The sequence below is a fragment of the Pipistrellus hanaki genome (assembly GCF_964339955.1).
Source record: "Pipistrellus hanaki genome assembly, chromosome: 12".
NCBI lineage: Eukaryota > Metazoa > Chordata > Mammalia > Chiroptera > Vespertilionidae > Pipistrellus > Pipistrellus hanaki.
In genome coordinates, this window is record NC_140514.1 from 51,996,308 (window position 1) to 52,018,931 (window position 22,624).

General features: G+C 42.6%; 1 protein-coding gene across 1 annotated transcript; it reads left to right on the forward strand.

Moving 5' to 3' along the window:
• Positions 1 to 1,557: 1,557 nt before the first annotated feature.
• STARD7 (StAR related lipid transfer domain containing 7) lies at positions 1,558 to 21,537 on the forward strand. The gene is made up of 8 exons (XM_084900150.1): positions 1,558 to 2,197; positions 12,991 to 13,202; positions 13,532 to 13,581; positions 14,364 to 14,474; positions 14,557 to 14,639; positions 15,364 to 15,463; positions 18,801 to 18,885; positions 19,601 to 21,537. Exons 1-8 carry the CDS (start codon positions 1,881 to 1,883, stop codon positions 19,783 to 19,785), a joined length of 1,143 nt encoding a protein of 380 aa, XP_084756276.1. The 5' UTR covers positions 1,558 to 1,880; the 3' UTR covers positions 19,786 to 21,537.
• The last annotated feature ends 1,087 nt before the right edge of the window (positions 21,538 to 22,624 follow it).

A 22,624-nucleotide genomic window follows, 5' to 3' on the forward strand; every position in this document is an offset into this window, starting at 1 on the left:
TGAGAAAATGGTATAGAAGATATTAATTTTTTTAATTTTAAGGAGGAAGAAGTGTTAGATAGATGCAGAAATGGAGACAGCAAGTATATTTATGCTATCCTTTAAAAAACAAAATCAGAGCTGTGAAAGAAAAGAGAAGGGGTGGTATCTGGACAAAAGAAGAGAAAGTCTCATTTTTTTCAAAGATATTTGATGATAGGCTTGATTGTGTTTATGTACTAAGAGAAAGAGGCAGTAAAGATGGAGGCAAATGGAAGGATTGGAGGAACTCATTTTGATAAAAGAAATTAAAAACAGGAACACAACAAAAAGACCAAGCAGAGTGCTAAACTTCTTTTAATCAGGAAGCAGGACAGTAGTAAAGTTCAACCTTTCTGCCAACTGCCCCCTCCTGGCCATCTTACCATCGCTGAGAAAAAGCCTGGCTCAACATAGTGTAAAATACTACTTTCTGTTATATATCCCTTTCTCCTTTCCTGCTTTCAAGGGAAAATAAACATCAATACCAACCCCCAGAGTAAAATCAGACAGTCTGGATAGGATAGATATAAATTTCAGCTCCCTGTAAAGCATGATTTTCTTGTTCTCTTTTTGGAAAAATGTATTTTATTAAAAACATCTAAAATTGCTCCACTAGATAGAGTAAGAGAAAAATTTCTAATGCATTGCCTTGGAACGAGCACAGTCCCTTTAATATCAAGATGTCCTTCTCGATATTTTATCTGTCTACAAGGTACTTTAAGTGGAAAAAAACTAGAAACAATTTAGTGTAAGGTTTTCCTATTGGACACTCAGCAACTTCATTTTTATGAGGTTAGCGACAGAGTCATTGAATGCCCTTTGAGATCACTTAGCCAGGCTTCTCATGAGAGCTGCAAAGTAGGTTTTAGGAAACCCGTTCACCCCCTCAAGCTGGTGCCTTTGGGTCACTAGGAGGGGGGCAGGAACTGACCCAGAGTAAATGCAACTAACCCCAAAGGGCTCCCGCTTTTCCCGACTCAGACGGGCCACCTGCCCACGTGGCTCTCCAAAGTGCGGGGCTCTAAGCGTGTCCTTCCTGATTTGCAAAGATTAGACTCCGACCCCGGGGAACTGTCTCCGCGTCCCAGATATTCGGGGACAACCAGAGGCGAGGCCGAGAATGGTGTGATGGCAACTGCCGCCAGGCCACACTACCGCAACTAACTGAACACCCCAGAGCCTCCACAGAGACAAGCCCAACGCCCCTTCCCACCCAAACCTCAAACTAGTACTAAGTGCCTAGTAAGTGCGGCTACGAAGCACCGCGCTGGGCTACGAAGCACCTGGCCACACCCCTTCCTCCGCGGGGCGGGGTCGGCAGCTCGAAAATGGCGGCGGCGACGGGGCCGAGGGTCGTTCTCGGAGCGCCCTTGACTAGTTCCCATTCAGCGCCACCTACCTTGCTAGAGAGAAGCCCCGGCGCGTGCGCGAAGGGGCGGGAAGGAACGGTTACGAGCACTTGCTGCGGCCAATCAGCAGCGAGGAGCCCGGGAGGCGCCCAATTAGAGCACGGGCTGCAGAGAGGCGAGTAGGTTGTAAGTGGGCAGCGTGTGTGGCGGGTGAGGAATGCCAGGGGTCTAGTCGTCTGCCTCGCTGCTCCCCGCGCGCTCCGCCCTGCGGCCCCGGTAGCCGGCGTGAGGACACCGAAGAGGCTGGTACCCGCCGCCCACCAGGTTCCCATCCCCGGCCCACGTCCGCTTCCTGCAGCGGTCACAGTGGACCGCCTCAAAGTGGACCCCTCCTCACCGGTTGCCGCAGAGAGACATGGCAGGCTTGGCGTTGACCAACTAGGAGCGTCGGCAGGAGCCCGCCGACACCGCGAAGAATCGTTCCTCTGTCCGGGGCGTCCGGCTGGCGGCATGTTCCCGCGGAGGCTGGTGGGAGCCGCGGCTGCAGCGGCGGCGGCGGCGGTGGCGGCGGGCGCCGTGCCGCGGGGCGGGGGCCTGCTCGCCCTGCTGGCCAATCAGTGCCGCTTCGTGACGGGCCTGCGCGTGCGTCGCGCGCAGCAGATCGCGCAGCTCTACGGCCGCCTCTACTCGGAGAGCGCGCGGCTGGTACTCCTGGGCCGCCTGTGGCGCCGGCTGCGGGGCCGAGCTGGCCATGTCTCGGCCGTGATGGCGGCGGTTGCGGGCTTCGTTTGGGACGAGGAGCGGATCAAGGAGGAGGAGCTGCAGAGGTAGGCCCTGCTTTGGGGGGGGGGGGGGGGGAGGACAGTGGCGCGGCCCCGGATGGTAGGGCGGGACCTTGAACCTGGGGCCGCACCCGGTAGTCCTTGAAGCGATGGTGCAGTAGCTGGCTCCTGTTTGAGCAATCCCTGATGTTGTTGTTGTTTTTACTTTCCTCTGTTAACGTGATCTGTCCGGCTGGAAATAGCAGGTCGTGTAGGTTAATGTAGAGAGAGACTTGGAATGGGGAGCAACAAATAATATGAGATGTGTAAGGCACTTGTTTGCACCGTCGTTAGCCTAATTTTGAACACACCCAGAAAGGTGCAAATTCAAGGTTTCAAGTCTGACGTAAGGGGTTAGACATGCAGTTCACAAAGTGGCTTCATTCAAAATGGGACTTGGTCAGAAGTGCCAGGAGAACTCTCATCATTGTGACTTTTGTGGGAGAATGATGAAGCTGGAAATGATTTTGCCCACCTGTCACAAGCCAGTAGTCCAGACACTTTAACCTATAAGAATTAGGTCAGTGTTTTACTACTACTGTGACTAGGACTTTGAGAGTACTGTTTCACTAGCTCTGAAATTGTGCTATTAAACCTCCGCGTGAAAAGTGCGTGTCATTGATTGAGGTTGTCAACCTGTGACTCGAAATCGGAGTCCTTATAGTTTTCAAGTAATATATCCTAGAGAAGCCTTTGCTTCAGCTCTTGCTTTACATTGTCTCTGTATTTTCTTTTTAACAGATATTCTTAAACTGGTCTCTCCCCCCACCACACATACTCTGTGCCCATTGAACTATGTAACTGATTTCAGGAACCTAGAACAGCCCATCCCCCCTTCCCGCCGTAAATCCCATGCAAGTCTGTTTATCCCAGATATTTTTCTTCTGTTATTTCACATTTTTAGTTTGGTTAGAAATGGAAATACTTAATTAAGGTTAATATTGTGACCTGTTTGGAGGTGTAGCACCCAGATGCCAGGCATATTTAGGCAACACGGTGAGTTGTGGGTATTGCAAGTTTACCTTAAGAATTGGTAACTTTTCCTAGCAGGGATGATGACTGTTTTATACATGCAATTTAAAATCATAGCTACAAACAGTCTTATTCACACAAAAAGTTAAGATACCAAAGCATGATTGGTAGTTTGCTTATTTTTTGTTAGTATTCTTTTGCTGCTTGGCCATTTCTAATGTAGCAGTCTCAGGTGTAAGATATAAAGGGAAACTTTTAAATTGAGAAATTATCCATTAGCTGTTTGAATTTTCATTTTGTTTTTGAGGATGAAATACACTTGTTTCACAGTGGTGAAGTTTGTGGGGAAATTCCGGTTGGATCTCTGGGAAAGAGGAGAGAGACCAGAAAAGGGCTACTGGCTACAAAAGAGAGGGAAGATGTTTTGGGAGTTGAATGGTGTTGGAGCCTAGGGGGCAGGTGACATTCTTTGCTTACTCCATATGTTTTTATGGAGAAATGGCCTGGAGTCTCTGTTTAGTAGATCTCCCTTATTTGCAGGAGTTAGAGGGGGAAATTAGATAGGAAATCAAAGCTGTAAATGCTTGGATTTAGTAGTTAAAACTATCCACTGGGGCAGAAAGATCAGACCAGCTGATAGCCAGGCCTAGTATTCATTCCTTTTCCCTCTCTTCTGGCTGTTTTTGAAAGGGGGAGGCAGTTGAAATAATCTTGGTTCTAATCCAACTCCTAAAGAGGTATTGCTCTGGGTTAACCCGCCTGAGAATTTCTTAAGCTTAGGTGAAGGCCAGTCAGAACACTTAAGGTGCCTTTTGACCCTCTCCAGGGTTGTTACAGTAAAGGTCCTCATCTACACTTTATTGTCCAGTTCATGCTTGAAGTCCGTCATATGCTTAAAATTTGATCAAGTTACCCATTTTGAGGATTTTAAAAAAATATTTGTTATCTTGATAGGGAGGCAAACAATATGCTATTCAACTATATACAGTAGTTCCATGGATCTTTATTCTATTATAATAAATTCTCATATTTATATTTCATTTAATACAATATTCTGGGTACAGATTAACTTCTTTTGCCGAGTGTTTGCTTTAACAGAGGCACTGCTGAGGTTGTCATAGCTAGCTTAGAACACCTTAGGTTTTTGTTCTGGCGAGGTGATTTGGGGTAGCTTTGATGGAACAGTTGAATGTGCCTCCGGACAAGTGCATTTCTTTCATTGTTAATGGAAGAAGAGAATAATTGTCCCAGGGCCCTTAAATCACAGCCTTTAGCTCTTCTGTGCTGTTTCTGTACCAACTTGAGCTGGTACAAACTAATTGGCTGCTGTCTTGATTAAACAGTGATGGAGTGTGCAGGGTATCTCTGCTTTAAATGTGTGCTTTACAGTGGTACATGTTTTCTTATGTTATTTGAGTTTCTACTCGGAATGAAAAAGAATAACCTTGCTTTCTATTCTTTTGTGTTCAAGATCATTTTAATAATAAGTAACATCTCATTAATCTAGCAACAGGAATAAAATTTGAGAAAAGAAGGACACCAGATGTAGAAATCAAGCCTTTTAATGCTTGGTGTCTAGTATTCTAACCCACTTAGCTTTAATTAAACCAACAAAACAGTTTACTATTTTTGGTGCTACTTTGAATTCTGTGAGTCCAGGGCAAATCTTATGGAAAAAACACAGTAGTATTTTTTTAATGTATTTTTATGGATTTTTAGAGAGAAAGGAAGGGAGAGAGATAGAAATATCGATGAGAGAAACAAATTGGCTGCCTCCTGTACCGGGGATCAATGCCTGCAACCCGGGCATATCCCCTGACCTGGAATCGAACCTGAGATTCATGGGTTGACACTCAACCACTGAGCTGTATAGGTCAGGGGATAGTAAATTTTGATTACTTTGAAACATTAAGAAAAAATTACAGGAACAAAAAGAGGAAGGAAGTTAAGAAATATGCAAGGCTAGGGGAAAATCTCCCATTAACCTCCCCTCTTTTTAAAAACTTTACGGCAGTTATATACTCAAATTTCTAGAGCGAACAGTTCTTCCCTCTAGAAATTTGAGTAAATAACTGCCAGTAAAGTTTCGTACAGAAAAGTGACTTGTTCTCATTTTTGCCTTTCAGGGCGTTCAGAATACTTTTTAGTATGCTATTGTATTAACTAGATAAAAATGATCAACAAAATGTCCTTTTGACTTAAATAATTTTTTTAAACCACTGTCACTTGAGGGTATTTTACTGATATACCCTTCTTATAGAACTACGTAAAAGCTTACTTGAACTTTTTAATATTCTCTTCACTATTTACCATTAGCCATTTGGCCCAGAATTGCTATGAGGTAGTTGATGTCTTTTATTTCTAGGTGAGCCCCATAACAGCTATACTTAAAAGTCTCTAATTTTGACAATTTGGAATTTGAGGAGGGGATTATGTGAAATGAGTCAGTTGTCTTGAATGGTTGGCTTCATTTGAGTCATTTTTTAGCCTTGTTTCAAACTCTACACTGAGGGCAGGACCCCATAGATGAACCAACCATGGTTATACTTACTCTTCCGTCTAATGTCTTTAATTTTCATAGCTCTCAGTCCAGCCTTTCTCAAATATCGAGCCCACTTTAGTTTTGGAGAAAGGAAAGAAGCATTGGCTATCTTTCCTTGATCCTCTTACCAATCTGCTGATTCTGTTACTATTTTTGGAATAATCTTTTTTGTCCTTTTTACTTAAGTCTCTTAGATAACAAGGTGTAGACATCTATCCTGCCCAAATGAGATTTGGGACAGCAGGCTACACAGATATGTAGTGAGAGGTTTTCCTTCCTTTGCATACAGGGTATTGAGTGGCTTGGTGCACCTGGATCTGTCATGTCAGCATTTAGCATTTGAGACCTTTCAGAGATGTTGAACCTGGGGAGGTAATCATTTACCTTTTCCTGATGCAGTCTTGCTCCAGCATTCATATTGTGCTATTCAAAGAATAAATGTTATTTGTTCATAGGTCATTTCTTGTCCCCTGTAGGAACTTAGTCTCATAATTTTAATAAAAGGCCACTTGAGTTATATGGTTCAGAGCTCTGTGCCACCTGGAGTCTTAGGAGGCCATTAAGCTTATAGTTCTGTAGTTTAATTTTCTCAAAACCTTATTACTGTGTAATTTAGTGAACCTCTGATGTACTTTTAATAAGATATCCCTGCTTGTCTTTATAATGTGATAAGAATGACGTTTGGGAGTGTTGTTTATTTTAATTATAGGATGCTTTACTAGTCCTGAAAAGTGGCCATGTGATACCTGACTGGTTCTCAAAGAAAACAAGCTGGGGCTGGATGGATCTCCTCTGTCTGGCTGAGGCCACGGAGGGAGGGAGATCAGCCGGCAATCTGAGCCTTTATTTTATAGTCAGAGGTAAACAAGGTAGTGGTCACCGTAGTTACAGCGTTCTTGTGAGCTTCACTTGTTTTGCTAGCACTTGTTGCACCTCCCACAACCCATTAGCTACCCTGGAAGGATCTAGGGAGCTCATAAGGTCAAGCTTAATGATTTTTAAGCTGGGACTTGTTTGTGGCTTTGCCAAAAAGTTAGTCCAAGGCTTAACCCTATAGCTGCTCCCTACAGGTTAAACCTTTTTTCAGAACATCAGTATAAATAAAAGGTTCTTGTTTGCAAACAAAAAAACCAATATTGGTTAACTTAAGACAAAAGGGAATTAATCAGAAAGGTATTAGGTCATACAAAACATTGGTAAGAATGCCAAAGAACAGGTTGACCAAGAGAACTGCCAAGACCATCTAACTTTAGGAATGATCTTAGGTTCATCGCTGCTGATTTTGTTTTCCATGGACTGGTTGCACTACTGCACTCTCATCTCCCTCAGGATCACTGAGAATAATCTCTAAAGGATCCCATGCCTTTCTCATTTCCTCAAGATTCAGTCTACCAGACATCTCAGATGTCTGACCTCACTGAAATCAGGAGCTATGCTCTCAAAGAGAAGGGGTGGCATCCCACCTATTCTTTGATTCTCCCCAAATGGAAAAAGATTTCAGGCCATCATAATAACAAATTTCCCTGTGTAAATACTTTCATTTAACTGTAAGGTTGATAATTCAGAGAATTGAAATTTTAGAAACCTTCAAGAAATAATGTCCTCCCTTTCTTTACAGGTGGAAACAGGTAGGGCTTTAATAAGAATTTGAATTATTGAGGCCTGCTTTCATGTTAATTTATTTGTTAAATTTATTCAGTAAACATTTGTTGAGCATCTAATGCTTACCAGGCACTTGTTAGGGGCTGGGGATACAAATATGCAAATGACTGATTCTGAGCCATCAGGGAATTCATAGTTTAGTAAGGAAGGCAGATATAAAGATGAATTAATTATAATATGATACATTTCTATAGAAAGTAAATATAGTAAATGTATTTGGTCAATTGCCTGGAAATTAATCTTGAACTTTTGAGGGTTTTTTACTGAAGGTTGAAGAGGAGAAAAAAAAAAGGGGGGGGGTGGCATGTATCAGTAGTTGGTATCTTTTTTTAGTCTTGAATCACAGAAGAGTTGTAAATGACATAGCCAAAGATTTTTTTCTTTCATGTCTGCTATTTAAAGGTTAAGGGGAAAATACAGCCATGTTTTAAATTATGAAATGCTCTCGGATATATAAAAAGATCTTAAAGAGTACCATGAATGTTGCATATACAGTTATTTTTAAGAAATAAAATACTATAAATAAAACTTATTCTTTTGTATTTTATGTATAATGAATAATTGTTACTGGAAAGGGAACCTGGCCCTTGGTTAGTCTGCCTAGGGGCCAGCCTGTAGTGTGTGGGTCTTTACTTTGTGCAGGAAAAGTTTTACAGGATGAGTCCAGATGACTGTGGGGAACATTTATTAAAACTGGGGACAGTAAGACAAGAAAGGGCTTAGTATAGGAGAAGCAACAGGAGAGCCTAGGCTGGGCTGCCCTAGCTCTCTGGGAAGTCAGAGAAAAGGGGGACCTTGGGAACAGGTTCAAGGATCTATCTAGCCTGCGATAAGCTGCCACTGCCCGTTGATCCCTAGGTTGCCAGTCTCATAGAAGATGCATGTCCTTGGGGGAGGAAGAGGGGAGAGGGAATTGGGAGATGCTCCCCCAAGGGAAAGCACACACCGGCTCCTTGGTCTTGAGGCTTTCTTTCTTTCTCATTGGTGGGAATCTTAGGAGAGGTTTCTGGGGAGGGTTTCAAGGGAATATTCATGTTTTCTAGGCGTGCTCCTTCAGAGAGGCAGTCTCCACTGGTTGGTCAGTGTCAGGGCAGGGGGTTGTCAGTCATCACAACTGGTTTTGCTGCTCTTCTTGACCTGAAATACAACTGAGGCCTAGATGTTATTTCTAGCAAGGTGATTTGTATCTGCTGTAAATTGCTCTGTCAGTTTGTTCAGCTTTGTCTCAGTTTCTCTATTCCATTTGTCCTGGCTTATTGGCCTGTCTTAAAATGACACTTAGTGTGATAATATGGCCTTGTTACAGGCAGTCCAGATCCCAGAAAACGTATTGTCAGACAGCACCAATTCATAGGGAGACGGCTTATCTCTACCTCGATTCTACTACCAATGAATTTAAATGAGATCCTGATTGAATTGTGATAAACCCAAATTACTGAAGCAATTTAAGCAAATTCACTAAGGAGGCAAAGCAAATCTGTCACATGCATGGCTTCTCAGATAATCTGAAGAGTGAGTGAGTTGGGTGGGGTTTGAGGCTTTCTGAATATACCCTCCTGTTTATATGTTTCAGATTTCTCTGTTGAATATCTTGGTATAGATTAATTCTCGTGATCTTTTTTTTTTTACTTTGTTGTGGCCTTCCCAGAATTCATGAGAAGTACCTGGCAATTTTATCTTACCACGTCTTGAGACTGCTGGCTTCTCTGTTAGGGAGTTAAAGAGACAAAAAAAACAAAACAAAACAAAAAAAAAACTGCCCTTTTTTTCTTTCCCCTTCCCCTGTCCTTTCCTGCATTCTCTTCTTAAGGAGGCTTTTAACCGTTTTCTCTCAAGTGTCCTTGGCTGGGGAAGATAAAGGGCTGTACTTTTACAAGTTGGCTGCGAAATGCCATACTGTTTGGCCTTGTTAAACTTACTGTCTCAGTTTCCCAATTCCACTTGCCATGGAATTTTCCTAGCTTTTCACTGTCCTGTAACAGTATTGTTTTGAATGTTTTAAAGATTTATATAGTCTTGTACAAAATAGTAACAAATTGAATCCAGCAGCATATTGAAAGGATTTTATACACATGAACAAGTGGGATTTACCCCAGCAAAGCAAGGTTAGTTCATCATCTATAAATAACCCCTGGTGCTGCTCAGTGGTTGAGCATCGACCTATGAGCCAGGAGCTCATAGTTTGATTCCCAGTCAGGGCACATGCCTGGGTTGTGGGCTTGATCCCCAGTGGGGAGTTTGTGGGAGGCAGCCTATCAGTGATTCTCTATCATCACTGATGTTTCTATTTCTCCCTCACTCTTCCTCTCTGAAATCAATAAAAATATATTGAAAAAATAAATAAAAATTTAAAAATCAATTTAATATACTATGTTAATAGGATAAAGGAGAATAGAGGGCATCTGTAATATTGTCAACAATAAAAAATAAATTAAAAAATAACGGACAAAAACCACATGATCATCTCAATAAATGCTGGGGAAAACATTGACAAAATCCAACCTTTCTTGTTAAAAAAATACATTTGATAGAGAAAAGAAGAAAACGTCCTCAAGCTGATAAAGAGCATCAATGGAAAACACAGCTAGCTAACTGCATAGTGGATAGTGAAAGACTGAAAGCTTTCCCCCTAAGATCAGGAACAAGACAGTGTGTTCTCACAGCTTTTATTTAACATTGTACTGCATGTTTTTGCCAGGGAAATCAGGCAAGGCAATGAAATAAAAGGCATCCATATTGGAATAGAAGTAGTAATACTATCTCTTATTTGAAGCTGACCTGATCATCCTATAGACAATCCTAAGGAATCCACAGGAACCTATTAGAGCTAATAAATGAGTTCACCAAGGTTGCAGGATATGTAACCAGACAATTAATGGAATGGGTCTAGGCTGCCCATCACTACTTGAGCCAAATAAGCAGAGACGGGATTGAATCATCTATGAGTGTTTATTCCAATAATGCCGGCAGTATGAAAGAGCAGCAACTCATGCATGAAAATCTGCTCTACCCCTCCCCATAAGTCTGCTGCTTATATTGGGTAGAAAGACAAAGATTACATGGGAAAGTAAGAATTACAGGCATGGGAAAGTAGGCAAGGTATAATGGTTATAGAGGACAATGCTGACTGGGGGGAGGTGGGTCACAGTGGGTGGGTGTCTCCAGGCGGCCTCCAGGATCAGATTACAGGATATAGGAGCTGGGGGTTGAAGGGTGGGAAAGGGAAGGGGGGACTTCAGGACTAGATTGTTTCAGCCCCTAGGTTGTAAATCGATCCTATATAATAAAAGCCCAGTGACAATGGCAGAACGACTGGTGGACCAATTGCTGTGACATGCACTGAGGACTAGGAGCTGCCCCCCTGGTGGTCAGTGTACTACCACAGTGGGCACGCTGCTTGGCTGACCGGGATGAGCTGCTGTTCCTGTTGCAAACCCTGGCTGATGTGCAGGAAACTGGACTTAGACCATTGCCTCCTCGCCCCAGGCTCCTCCTCCTTACTCCCTGCTGCTTCCTCTGGATACCCACAGCCCAAAGAGCTGACCCTGGAGGCTGAGAGGTGGGTTCATGGCCACCGCAGTACTGAGGCCTACTCTGCCACCTTCCCAGTGCTGTTGTCCCTGGGCTTGGCCCTGACTGGGTCCCCTGGAGAGGTGACCAGATCCATGGAAGATGCCAGATCAGGGAGCAGCTGCTCAGAGGACAGGTCCACAGCTGCTGGGCTGACAAGGATGAGCAGCGCTCCCACAGCGGGCTGATCCCCACAGGCTACATCCCCCATGAGTGCATGAATCCCATGCACTGGGCCTCTGTTATAGACATAAAAGCCTAATATGCAAAGTGTTCCCTCAGAAGTTCATCCAGGAGACCAGAGGTTTAATTATTCACTATGACATGTGTTGGCCACCAGTGGCGGCTCAGAACGAAGGAAGGTCCTGGCCAGCAGTTGCTAGGGACCCTACCCGTGCATGAATTTCGTGCACTGGGACTCTAGTCTTTCTATAATGATAGGCAGTTTTGGAAAAGGAGGATGGACTGAATTCCATGTTAGTTCCCATGTCCCAGGGCATACAACTCCAGGCAGGTTAGAATGTGCTTTCTCTAATCAGAACAGAACAATGACAGTTTACAGAGCATGACTAATATTTCTTATAGTTAGTCCCCAACATTCTATTTCTGCCCCTAACACATGATCAATATTTAAAAACCATATTTTTATACACTAACAATGAACAATCCAAAAATTAAATTAAAACAATTATAATACATTTATAATTAATATAAAAAAGAATAAAATCTAAGGAGTAAATTTAACAAAAGTGAATGATAGTGAAAACTACAAAAATCATTGAAAGACAAATAAATGGAAAACGGAGCTTGATGGAAGATTTCAGGCCACGCCCCTCATCCTGGCACTGCCCTGGAATACCTAAAGGTGTGCCAGGGGACTTGAGGCTGTGCCCCCTACCCAGAGAGGCTTAGGCTGTGCCTGCCTCCTGGTAGGGCCGGCCAGGTCTGGATCTCACCCAATGGGGGTGGGGTCAGCTGGTTCTGGGTCTTGCATGATTTCAAGGTGCACTCAGGTGGGCGTGGACTTGACTTGGGGTCCTGCAACATTTCCCAAACTGACAGGAGAAATATTTTCATATACATTTATTCATTTTCTTTCATCTCTGATACTTCTATTGTAGAGAAAGGGCAAATAGCAATATTAAAATATTTTCTCTAATTCCCTTTTAGTGTGCATGAATTTCGTGTACTGGGCCACTAGTTTAGTCATAGAAGAATAAAATCATGACTAAACCTTGAAAATAGGTTAGATGTAAAAAAAAAAAAAAAAAGACACATGCGATCATAGTGTAGGATACCATTTATATGAAATGTCCAGAATAGACAAGTCCATAGAGACAGTAGTAGTGGTTGCCAGGAGCTGTGGGGAGGCAGGAATGGGAAGTGACTGTTGATGATATAGATTTCTTTCGGGTGTGATGAAAATGTTCTGGAATTAATGGTGATGGATGCACAACCTTATGACTATACTCAAAAGCACTAAATTGTATACTGTAAAAGGATGGTATATGAATTTTTAAGAGGGGAGGACATATATATAAATACTCATAACGTAATAGGAAGATAAAGAACCCAATTAAAAATAAACAACAAAAAATGGACAAAGGGTACTAAATGATCTTCGACAGTCCTAAACCTTAATAGTTAACATTTGTGAGCTAATTATGTGCCACGTACAAATCACTTTACATGTAAGTGTATTTAATTCTTACAGTCAACTTTGAGATATGCACTATTGTTACCCCCACTTTCCAGGTTAAGAAATAGGGACAGTAATTCAATATGCTAGTTAATGAATACTGGAGTCGGAATCGAACTTGCAGCTCTTTAGTGCATAGGCTGATGCTTTAACCACTGAGCACACCAGCCAGGGCTCTTATTTTATTTTAATCCTCACTGGAGGACATGCTTAGAGAGAGAACTCACATTTTTATTCACACTTTATACTGTTTTAAACCCACACCATTCTTTTATAAGTCTTTGTGTGGACATGTTATTTCCCAGAGCTGACTCCAATCACCTGCAACATAACTCTTGTTTTTCCCCTTTCCAGGTCCATCGATGAGATGAAACGGTTGGAGGAAATGTCAGCTGTGTTTCAGAGCCCTGGGGTTGAGCGCCACCCTCCAGAACCAAAATCCCAAACAGAAGGAAATGAAGATTCAGGGGGCAAAAAGGCGGCACCATGGGAAATGGTGATGGATAAGAAACACTTTAAACTGTGGCGGCGCCCTATTGCAGGCAGCCACCATTACCAGTACAGAGGTGAGTCCAGCGTGGCTGCCTGGTGGGTTTCACGGTTACCCAGGTGCTCAGGACTTGTGTTCCTCAGACTCTAAATTGTCTTTCTGGTTGTTTCTGAGGGAATTTGCCATGGTTTACTGTTTGTTGTTTTTCCTCTCTTAGATGACAAGAGTCTCACAATGTCTTCTTTGCTGAACTATGCAGTAGGATGTCTTTGCCACCCAATATGACTTTTAGTTTCTGAATTTCCCTTTAAGATCTGTCAGTACTATAATTGAAATACAGTAAAATGATAGGAATATGGTGAGTGATGAGAGTGTGGTAAACATCCCTGATTCTTATCATTCTAGTTTTTGGAACCTACACAGATGTTACACCCCGGCAGTTCTTCAATGTTCAGGTGAGTAATTTTTCTTCCCTAATTTGGAGCCGTTAAGCCTGGAAATTCACTTAGCCACCATCCACATGAATAATTTCTCTGACTCAGAAATTATATTGTGGCTTCAATACGTTCATCCACCTATGTACCCTCATCTTACATTGAATAGCATCGGGGAAAACATTTGCTACAATTTCTTTGTCTAGTGGGGACAGGACCACTTCTACCCCCTCAAAACTAGTTGGTGATTATAGCACCCACTATGATATGCAAGTGCACACATTTCCCCGAAGGACTGAACTTCGTGAATTTACATTGAATTTTTATTGGTTTAGATATGTATGATAGTGTCTCATTTTATAATTCCTTAGTTACTAGTGATGTTGGAAATTTAAAAAAATATGCTACTTGCATTTCTTTGTATGAGGTGTCTGCTCATCATTTTGTACTTTTTGTCTGTTTAAAACTGTTAGAATTGTTTTACCCTTACACATTTGTATCATTATCTATTGTATTTTTCTCAGGCGTATGTGCCTGATGGAGTATTTTTTTCCCCCCTTACATTGTTCTTTATTTTATCTTTTTCTTATTAAGATTCACTTCCAAGGTACCAGTATTGGCCTACAAGAAGAGATTTTAAGACTTACATGTAGTAAACACAGCCATGTCTTTCACACTATAGCGCTGTCTTTTAGGTTGGATCACAATTTCACAAGGAAGACCTTAGGTCAGAGACCCAAGTATCTGGGGAAGGCTTCTGCAGCTTTTGTTTTAAATCTCTTGGGTCTTTTCTCTTTCCATAGCTGGACACAGAGTACAGGAAAAAGTGGGATGCCCTGGTAATCAAGCTGGAGGTGATTGAGAGGGACGTCGTTAGTGGCTCTGAGGTTCTTCACTGGGTCACACATTTTCCTGTGAGTATGTTCACTTCTGGCTTTACTTTTACCACATACATATGAGGCAGAACAATAATCCTGCTCCTACTTTTTTTTTTAGTATCCAATGTACTCCCGGGATTATGTTTATGTTCGGCGGTACAGCGTGGATCAGGACAACAATGTGATGGTGTTGGTGTCACGGTATGTATGGTTACCTGGGATTCCTGATGAGTTCTGTTAGCTGTGTCCTTTACTCCTGTATGTCTATAGTGGGTTTGCATGTTCTCAGTGCCCTTATATAAGTGAAGCCCAGGCCCCTCCCATCCCAACTAGAACATGAGTTTAAAGGGATATATGCTTTTCATTAAAGCGTAAGAAGTGCTTTGTCTTCAACACAAGGCCTAGTGAACTGGGATTTACCAAGTAAACTCACTTTGTCTTAGAAGTTAGTTTGTGTTCATTTGTCTTGGTGACTCGTCTTTTATTTATTTTATTTTTTGGTTAATCCTCACCTGAGGATATTTTTTTCCATTGATTTTTAGAGAGAGTGGAGGAGAGGCAGGGAGGAGAGAGTTACATTTTATTTATTTCTTTAATCCTCACCAGAGGACATGCTTAGAGAGAGGGGGGGAGAGAGAAACATTGATATACTACGAGAAGAACATCAATTGGTTGGTTGCTTTCCGTACACTCCCCAACTGGGGATTGAACCCCCAACCCAGGTAGGTGCCCTGACTGGAAATCAAACCTGCAACCTTTCAGTGTATGGGATGACACTTAGACAACTGAGCCACTGTGGCTGGGCTTCTCTGTTGTATTTTAAATATTAGTGTCAGCTTTTTAGATTTTTCTCATAACTTTATCTCCTGTGCTATTTTGTATGTAGACATTGTTACTCAGTTTCCTTAATTTTTCTCCTTATCAGCGCTGTGGAGCACCCTAGTGTGCCAGAGTCTCCAGAATTTGTAAGGGTCAAATCATATGAATCCCAAATGGTTATCCGTCCCCACAAGTCATTTGATGAGGTGAGTTTATATCATTCAAGAGGTGATGTGTGGTGGCTTTGGAATTTTCTCAAGAAATGCCTTTTATCTGAAATGGAGAGGGCCTGGGTGCATTGGTTCTCGGAATCCACTGGAGCCTGAGAAGTTGCATTTTTATTAGTTCTCAGATGAGGCTGATGCTACTGGACTGGGGACCACACTTTGGGGACCTCTGCTGTGGGCTGATAGACCTGGAGGACAGTCCCATTTATCTGAGAGACGAGAAGATGAAAGCCCCTAACTCAGCCTGTGGTTAGCAGCATTCTTTAGGAATTGTTAAAATTTCACAATTGGCAGATCATATATAACCTTTCTCAACTTCCTTTTCTTTGTCTATAAAATGAGAGGGTTAGACCAGCGATACTTAACCTTTTCATCTCATGGCACATTTAAACTAATTACTTAAATTCTGTGGCACACCAAAAAAATATAATTGTTGCTGAACTGACAAAAAAATAGGTATAATGGATCATTCACACCAGACAGTTATTGTGTGGCCTGTTGACATTTTTTAATTTAACAGTCCAAAGGAAGAGGTCAGTGCCCCTGTTGGGTGTTGCATGTCTTAAAAATTCTTGTGCACATTGGTTGAAAATCACTGGGTTAGACTGACGCTGTCTGCCTTCCTTAAAATTCTCTAGCCATTTTTTGAAAATATTTTCTTTAAATTAGTGGGTATTTTGTTTGTTTTTAGCAACATTTTTGTTGATTGTACATGTTGATTCTAATGTTTGCTGTTTGTAGTTCTATTTCACTTTATATTTTTGTTCTGTCTTTTAAAGCTATATGAACTGTATTCTTTAGTACGGTTTATTGTTTTCATCAAGTTGTCACCCATACACTTAACAGTGTACAGGATGACAATCCAACCAGCTGAGCCACACTAGCCAGGGCTCAAGTTGTTTTATTTATACCATTTTAAAAACCACATAGAAATTGTTATTCACCTAAGGTAATAATATGCTGTTTGCCTCTCTTTTTACTGGGAGGTCTGTGTGTTTAATTCAGAACTATTTATAGAGAAGAATTTTTTGTTTTGTTTTGTTAATATTCATTCAAGGATATTTTTCCATTGATTTTTAGAGAGAGTGGAAAGGGGGGTGGGGTGTAAGACAGAGAGAGAAACATCAATGTGAGAGAGACACATCGACTGGTTGCCTCCTGCATAAGCCCCACCTGGAGCCAGGGATCAAACCTATGACCCTTTGGTAGCACAAGCTGACAACCTAGCCAAAGAGCCGGCCAGGACAGGATTGTATAGTTGTTTTTTATATCTACCATTTTTGCCTGTGTTGAAACTAAATTCTCACCACCACCCCAAGGTAACACTCATTCACTTTAACCTAAAACACACAAACCAGCCTCAGACTAGAAATACCAACAAGATTAACATGGTGACCGAAAAATGTGTGTCTCCTAAGTTTTATAACTGGCCTCTGTGGTGGGTACTGTTCCCATTTCTGTTGCCTGGGCCTTACCTCTCCTTCCTGTTTACTTCCATAGTATTCATCTATGGCTCTGTTATGGCAAACATTTAGGTACCCAGTTACCCTACCAATTGGAAGTTCCCAAGGACAAGGATTAGCACATTTTTCTTTTCTCTATAGCGCCCAGCACAATGCCAGACATATAGCTGACATTCAGATGATACTGAGTACATGAATAAGAGAATTAACCATTCACTCAGGGAAAAGAGTATGGACTTTGGTATAAAGGCACAAGAGAAAGTCTAGGTCTGCCACCTGGAGTTGTGGCCATCTGCCCTACAAAGTGCAGGCACAGAGGAGTTCCCGCTTACCCCTTTGGGTGGAGCATAATTGATTCCGTGCCCTCTCCTAAGATCAGGACACTTATAAGTCTCTTAATCCTCATCCTTCACACTGTCAGGCAGTGAGAGGGCAGACCCAAAAAACGTGGGTACATGAGCCCCAAGGTCAGAGTCATGGGGGTGACTTTGGGCCAAGTTTCATAACTTCTCTGAGCTGAGTTTCCTCATTTGTAAAGCTGGGGCTAATAGGTCCTACATTCTGGGATTGTTGGGAAGAATTTAAGCAGTCCCTGACACATAGTTAAGCACCATATGTAAATATTTGCTGTCAGGAGTAGAGTTAATACCATTCTGGCAAAGATTAAGATCTTTAACCATTGGGGGTTTGTGTTGGGGTATCAAGATCACCCTCACATTAGAAAATTCACTAGAAGGACTCAGGGACTCAGCATGTAGTTGTCCTCACAGCTAAGGTTCATCACAGCAGTGTCTCAGAATGCACATCTGGACCATAGGGAAAAGGCAGAGTCCACCTCAGAAGACTAAAGGCACGTGTACGCTTCCCATGCCCTCTAACTGTGAGAGTCACAGAGAGCCCATTCTTCTGCCAGCAGCATGGATGTAATGTTTCTGCCCAGGGAAGCCCATTAGAGACTTGGCACCTGATATATATATATATTTTTAATATATTTCATCGATTTTCCACAGAGAGGAAGGGAGAGGGACAGAGAGTTAGAAACATCAATGAGCTGCCTCCTGCACAACCCCACTGGGGATGTGCCCGCAGCCAGGGTACATGCCCTTGATCGGAATCGAACTTGGGACCCTTCAGTTTGCAGGCTGACGCTCTATTCACTAAGCCAAATTTGTCAGGGCAGCACCTGATATGTAATATATTTTTAAAATATTTTTTTTTTATTTTTTGCAAAGAGGAAGGGCCAGGGATAGAGAACTAGAAACATCGATGAGAGAGAAACATCGACCAGCCGCCTGCACACACCCCAACGGGGATGTGCCTGCAACCAAGGTACTTCCATGGATGCCAACTTCACAGTCTTCAGTGTTAATAACTCCTCTGCTTAGTGTAAAACAAATGGCACTCTTACCCACACTCAGGTCGTGGTTATCCTGAGGGCCTGGATAATGGAGGCTGTAGTACAGTGGTTCTCAATCTTTCTAATGTCGCTACCCTTTGATACAGTTCCCAACCATAAAATTATTTTTGTTGCTATTTAAGTTTGCTACTGTTAATGAATCGTAATGTAGATATCTGTGATTTCCGATGGTCTGAGGCTCTATAGCAGCAGTTCTCAACCTGTGGGTTGCAACCTCTAGCAGGGTCGCCTAAGACCATCGGAAAACACAGATATTTACATTACGATTCATAACAGTAGCAAAATTACAGTTATGAAGTAGCAACAAAAATCTTTATGGTTGGGGGTCACCACAATATGAGGAACTGTATTAAAGGGTCGTGGCATTAGAAAGGTTGAGAACCACTGCTGCAGTGGTAATTCAGGTACCTTCATCTTTGCTGTTTTTCTTTTCCAGAACGGCTTTGACTACTTGTTGACATACAGTGACAATCCCCAGACTGTGTTTCCTCGCTACTGTGTTAGTTGGATGGTTTCCAGTGGTGAGTGGGCTCTTGTGTGCATGGTTTGGAACCTGTGTTGAGCATTTTGTTTTTTTCTAGCTTCTTATTGACAGCAGCAAGCTTAGTACGTGTGTCACTGGAGCCCTATTGCTTGTGCTTGAATATTGTAAAGCTGTAGAATCCTCCAGCTGGGTTTGGAGGGATGAGAAATATGAAGCCCCAGACAGGATCTGTGCTCAGAGGGGAGCTTTAAGAAGAGCGCTTGCTTAAATCCTTAAATATGGACTATGGGCGTTAATGCACTTAAATTTTTCCTCTTGGATAATATTGGGGACATAAACTGGCAGAGAAAATACGGTGGTTGTAGGACAGGCACCTGGAGAAAGGGGCAGCAGCTGTCCTAACAGAGGGTAGCCATCATGGCTGTGCCTACACCTTTCCCTTCAATGTCTTGCCTTATAAAGCACCCTGATGTGATTTTCTTCTGGAATCTTCTTGTACCTCAGGGAAAGAATCCAGAGGATATTTGTCGAAATAAAATAGGCAGATATATGTGCCACTGAAAAATGATTTATCACCTGAAAGAGCTACTTAGGATTTAAGTGGCCTGATTCACATGCCTTTTCAAAGGATTTCAGAGGTTATGAGTTGTTTTCACTCTCTGTACATTGAGGAAGGATAGGCTTTTCCATGAAGGAATTTTGAGCCCACTGCTGGTTTGTCAGCCTGTTCACATTCCCATCTCTCCCAATAGGTATGCCGGATTTCTTGGAGAAGCTGCACACGGCCACTCTGAAAGCCAAGAACATGGAGATCAAAGTAAAGGACTATATCTCCTCTAAGCCGGTGGAAATGGGGAGTGAAGCCAAGGCCACCACCCCGTCTTCTGAGCGGAAGAACGAGAGTAGTTGTGGCCCTGCCCGGATCGAGTATGCTTGAAGGGCCTTGGGATAAGAAGGGACAGGCTGCTGCTAGCTCTGTCTTGTTCCCTCACTCTGATTCAGAATCGGGGACATGTACGGGAAGGCGTCTGCAATAATCACCAGTGCAAGATAATTCAGTAACTGGTGTCTGATTTCATTCAGAACCGCCTTTTCTCTCTATCGAAACAGAGAAGGAGGCATCCATGGAGGCGTTGTCATATTCTCAGGCCAAGCATTTTGCAATTCAGTATTCCATTGAGCTAACCTGGAACAAACCGCACCTCAGGCCAGAAGAGGATAACTTGTTTTGCTTCCTCTGAATAGTTTTCTCTGCCAACATTCCAGTTTCCACCATCAGTCCTGCAGCACTTGGACTTCCTTTAGTCTGAAGGTCCAACTGGAAAGTGAAGGTGGCCAGTTGATGGTCCTCTGAGGGGCCATTGGGAGTCCCTTGGTACTGGGTAGTCCTATTGTTGAACAGATGTGAACTGTTGCTTGGCAGTGTAAGTGCCTTGTCCTCACCTTGCTTCTATCTTTAGGAACATCAAGTTTGTACCAGGAAATTTTGTTGCCTCCCAAATACCACCCACTGACTACCAAAGCCTTTTCTTTTGGACTGGCTATATTCAAACACTATGTTCATTTGGCTTGGCTCCTCCTTTCTTGGCCCATTTACCAAGAACACTGGGAAATGAATCCTTTCAGACAGTAGCTTCCTATATTATTACTGTTTTGATAGGATCAGTGGAGATGCTCAAAACATCCCACATTAATATATATATTTTTTGATGTTAAAGGTTTCACTTAGTTCAGTGTTTCACTTAATTGAATTTGAAGTATATATATATATTTTTTAATCTTTGTGTCAAAAGGTAGGGATTAGGGAGTTGAATAGAATTTCTCTAGTCCATTGTCTAGAAAACATTTTGATTTAGGCATTGTTTTTCACACGTCACGTTTGGACGCTGAGGACTTGTCCACCTCAGAAGCTAAAGGCAGAGGAGTGGGGTTGGGCCACTCCCTGGAGCTCTCGGCTGTAGACAAGCTGTGTGATGAAATCTTTCACCATTAGATGAAATCTTCTCCAAACACTAGTGTAATGGGTTTATGTGACTCTCTTGCTCCTCTGAAAGCTTTTCCTCTTCTCTTCAGAGCTAAAATAAAAGCAAACGATGCTGTTTAGATGAAGTCACAGTCAGATGGGATGCATCAGTTTGGCCTTGCTGATTCTGCTTATGGTCACGCTGCCATCTGCTGGAAGAATAGGGATCACGTTTTAAATTCTCCCCTCCCCCTTTAAAAAATAATAGAAATTATCAGATTCCCCCCCCCCCCTTTTTTTTTTTACTTAGTTCTAAAAATGAGACTAACTGAAGCCCCTCAGCCTTTTTGTTGCCTGTGAAGTGTGCCAAGGAAATAACTGCCCGATGTTTCCTGTCTTGCCTTCTTTGAGTTTGGCAGAGCAGAGGTGCGCCAGACAGCCCCAGCTTTTATTGATCAGTTCTCTCTTCTCCTCCCTAGGACCTGACAGGCCAGGAAGAGGCCCTGGGTTATGCCTGCACTTAGCGCCTGTGATTGCCAGGCGTGGGTGGGTGTGGGCAGTAGTGTGAGTGTAGAGCTTTATGGAGCTGGGTGTTGCTCATGTTCTGATTTTGGGGAATTTGATTGCATTGACGTAGGTCTGTGTAGTTACTTATGTCATCATAATGATTTCACTTCTGATATTTTTTTCAAATGTGTGAATAAATACATAAAGATTGGTATAAAAGAGTGTTTGTTTTTGGACAGATGGTGGTGGGGAAATCTTGCATTTCTTCCTGACTATAAAGTTTGAGAAGAATAGTGTTTCTCCTCATAGAATTGGCATGTGGAAGTAGTCTCGATCTTTCCTGGTGGTGGCTGGCTCAGCTAACCACTTTGTCTAGACACTGAGCCCTTTCCCGGTGACCGGTTGGCAGCTGACAACAAGCCAGCATTTCCACTTTGTGCTGATGTATTAACACATGTCGTTTGTTTTTAAAGAGGGATCAACTTGCAGGAAACAGTGATAGAGCTTTGCTGATAAAAACTTGAGGGAATGAGGAGAGGAGGGGACTGAGCAAGCCCAGGTCTAGATTGTGGAGCGGTGAATTCAGGGCCTTGTTGGAGAGGGAGGGTGGTGAGCTCAAACCCACGTGGCCTGTGGAAAGGAGTGTCACACAGGCAGTTATGCTAGAATGCAGATTTGTTCCAAGGCAATTGATGAAGACACTGGGAACATAATGTGAAACTTCAATTGATGTGTTGATTTTGCTCATGGGAAACACTAGCTCAACACAAATGCACACCCAGACTCTTAACTCTTTTTTTCCCCAGAATTCTCCAAGATGACTGGAGAGACAAGTTGTCAGGAAGTGTATGCTTACAGGTGCACATGTGTCTGTAATATTAAAAGGGCTATTCCGGTCTCCCCACTGCAGAGGCCTCTACACACGTCCCTGCTGTGGTTCTCCAGGTTGAGTTGAATGCTGAGCTCTGGCTGAGAGCAACATGTCCCGGGTCGGACAGCTCTGGCTCCGGGAATTTCTTTATGTCCTTGGATTGGCAGGAAAAGGGCTGCCATTCTTGGAGACAGTGTTCATGGGATTCAGTTTTTCTCAAGCTTCATGTCTCCAGCAGCCTCAAAAACCTTCCAAGTTGAAAGAGTAATAATGCAGTGTTGCAGAAGTACATTTATAGTTTGAATGGAAAAAGACAGGCAGATTATGATTACAATAGCTTTATTAACTTTTGTGTCCTCACAACTATAAACCTACTTTTGCCCTAACCTGTAATAAACCTTGTAGACCCCCCTCCCTTATGCAGGTAGTTAACAG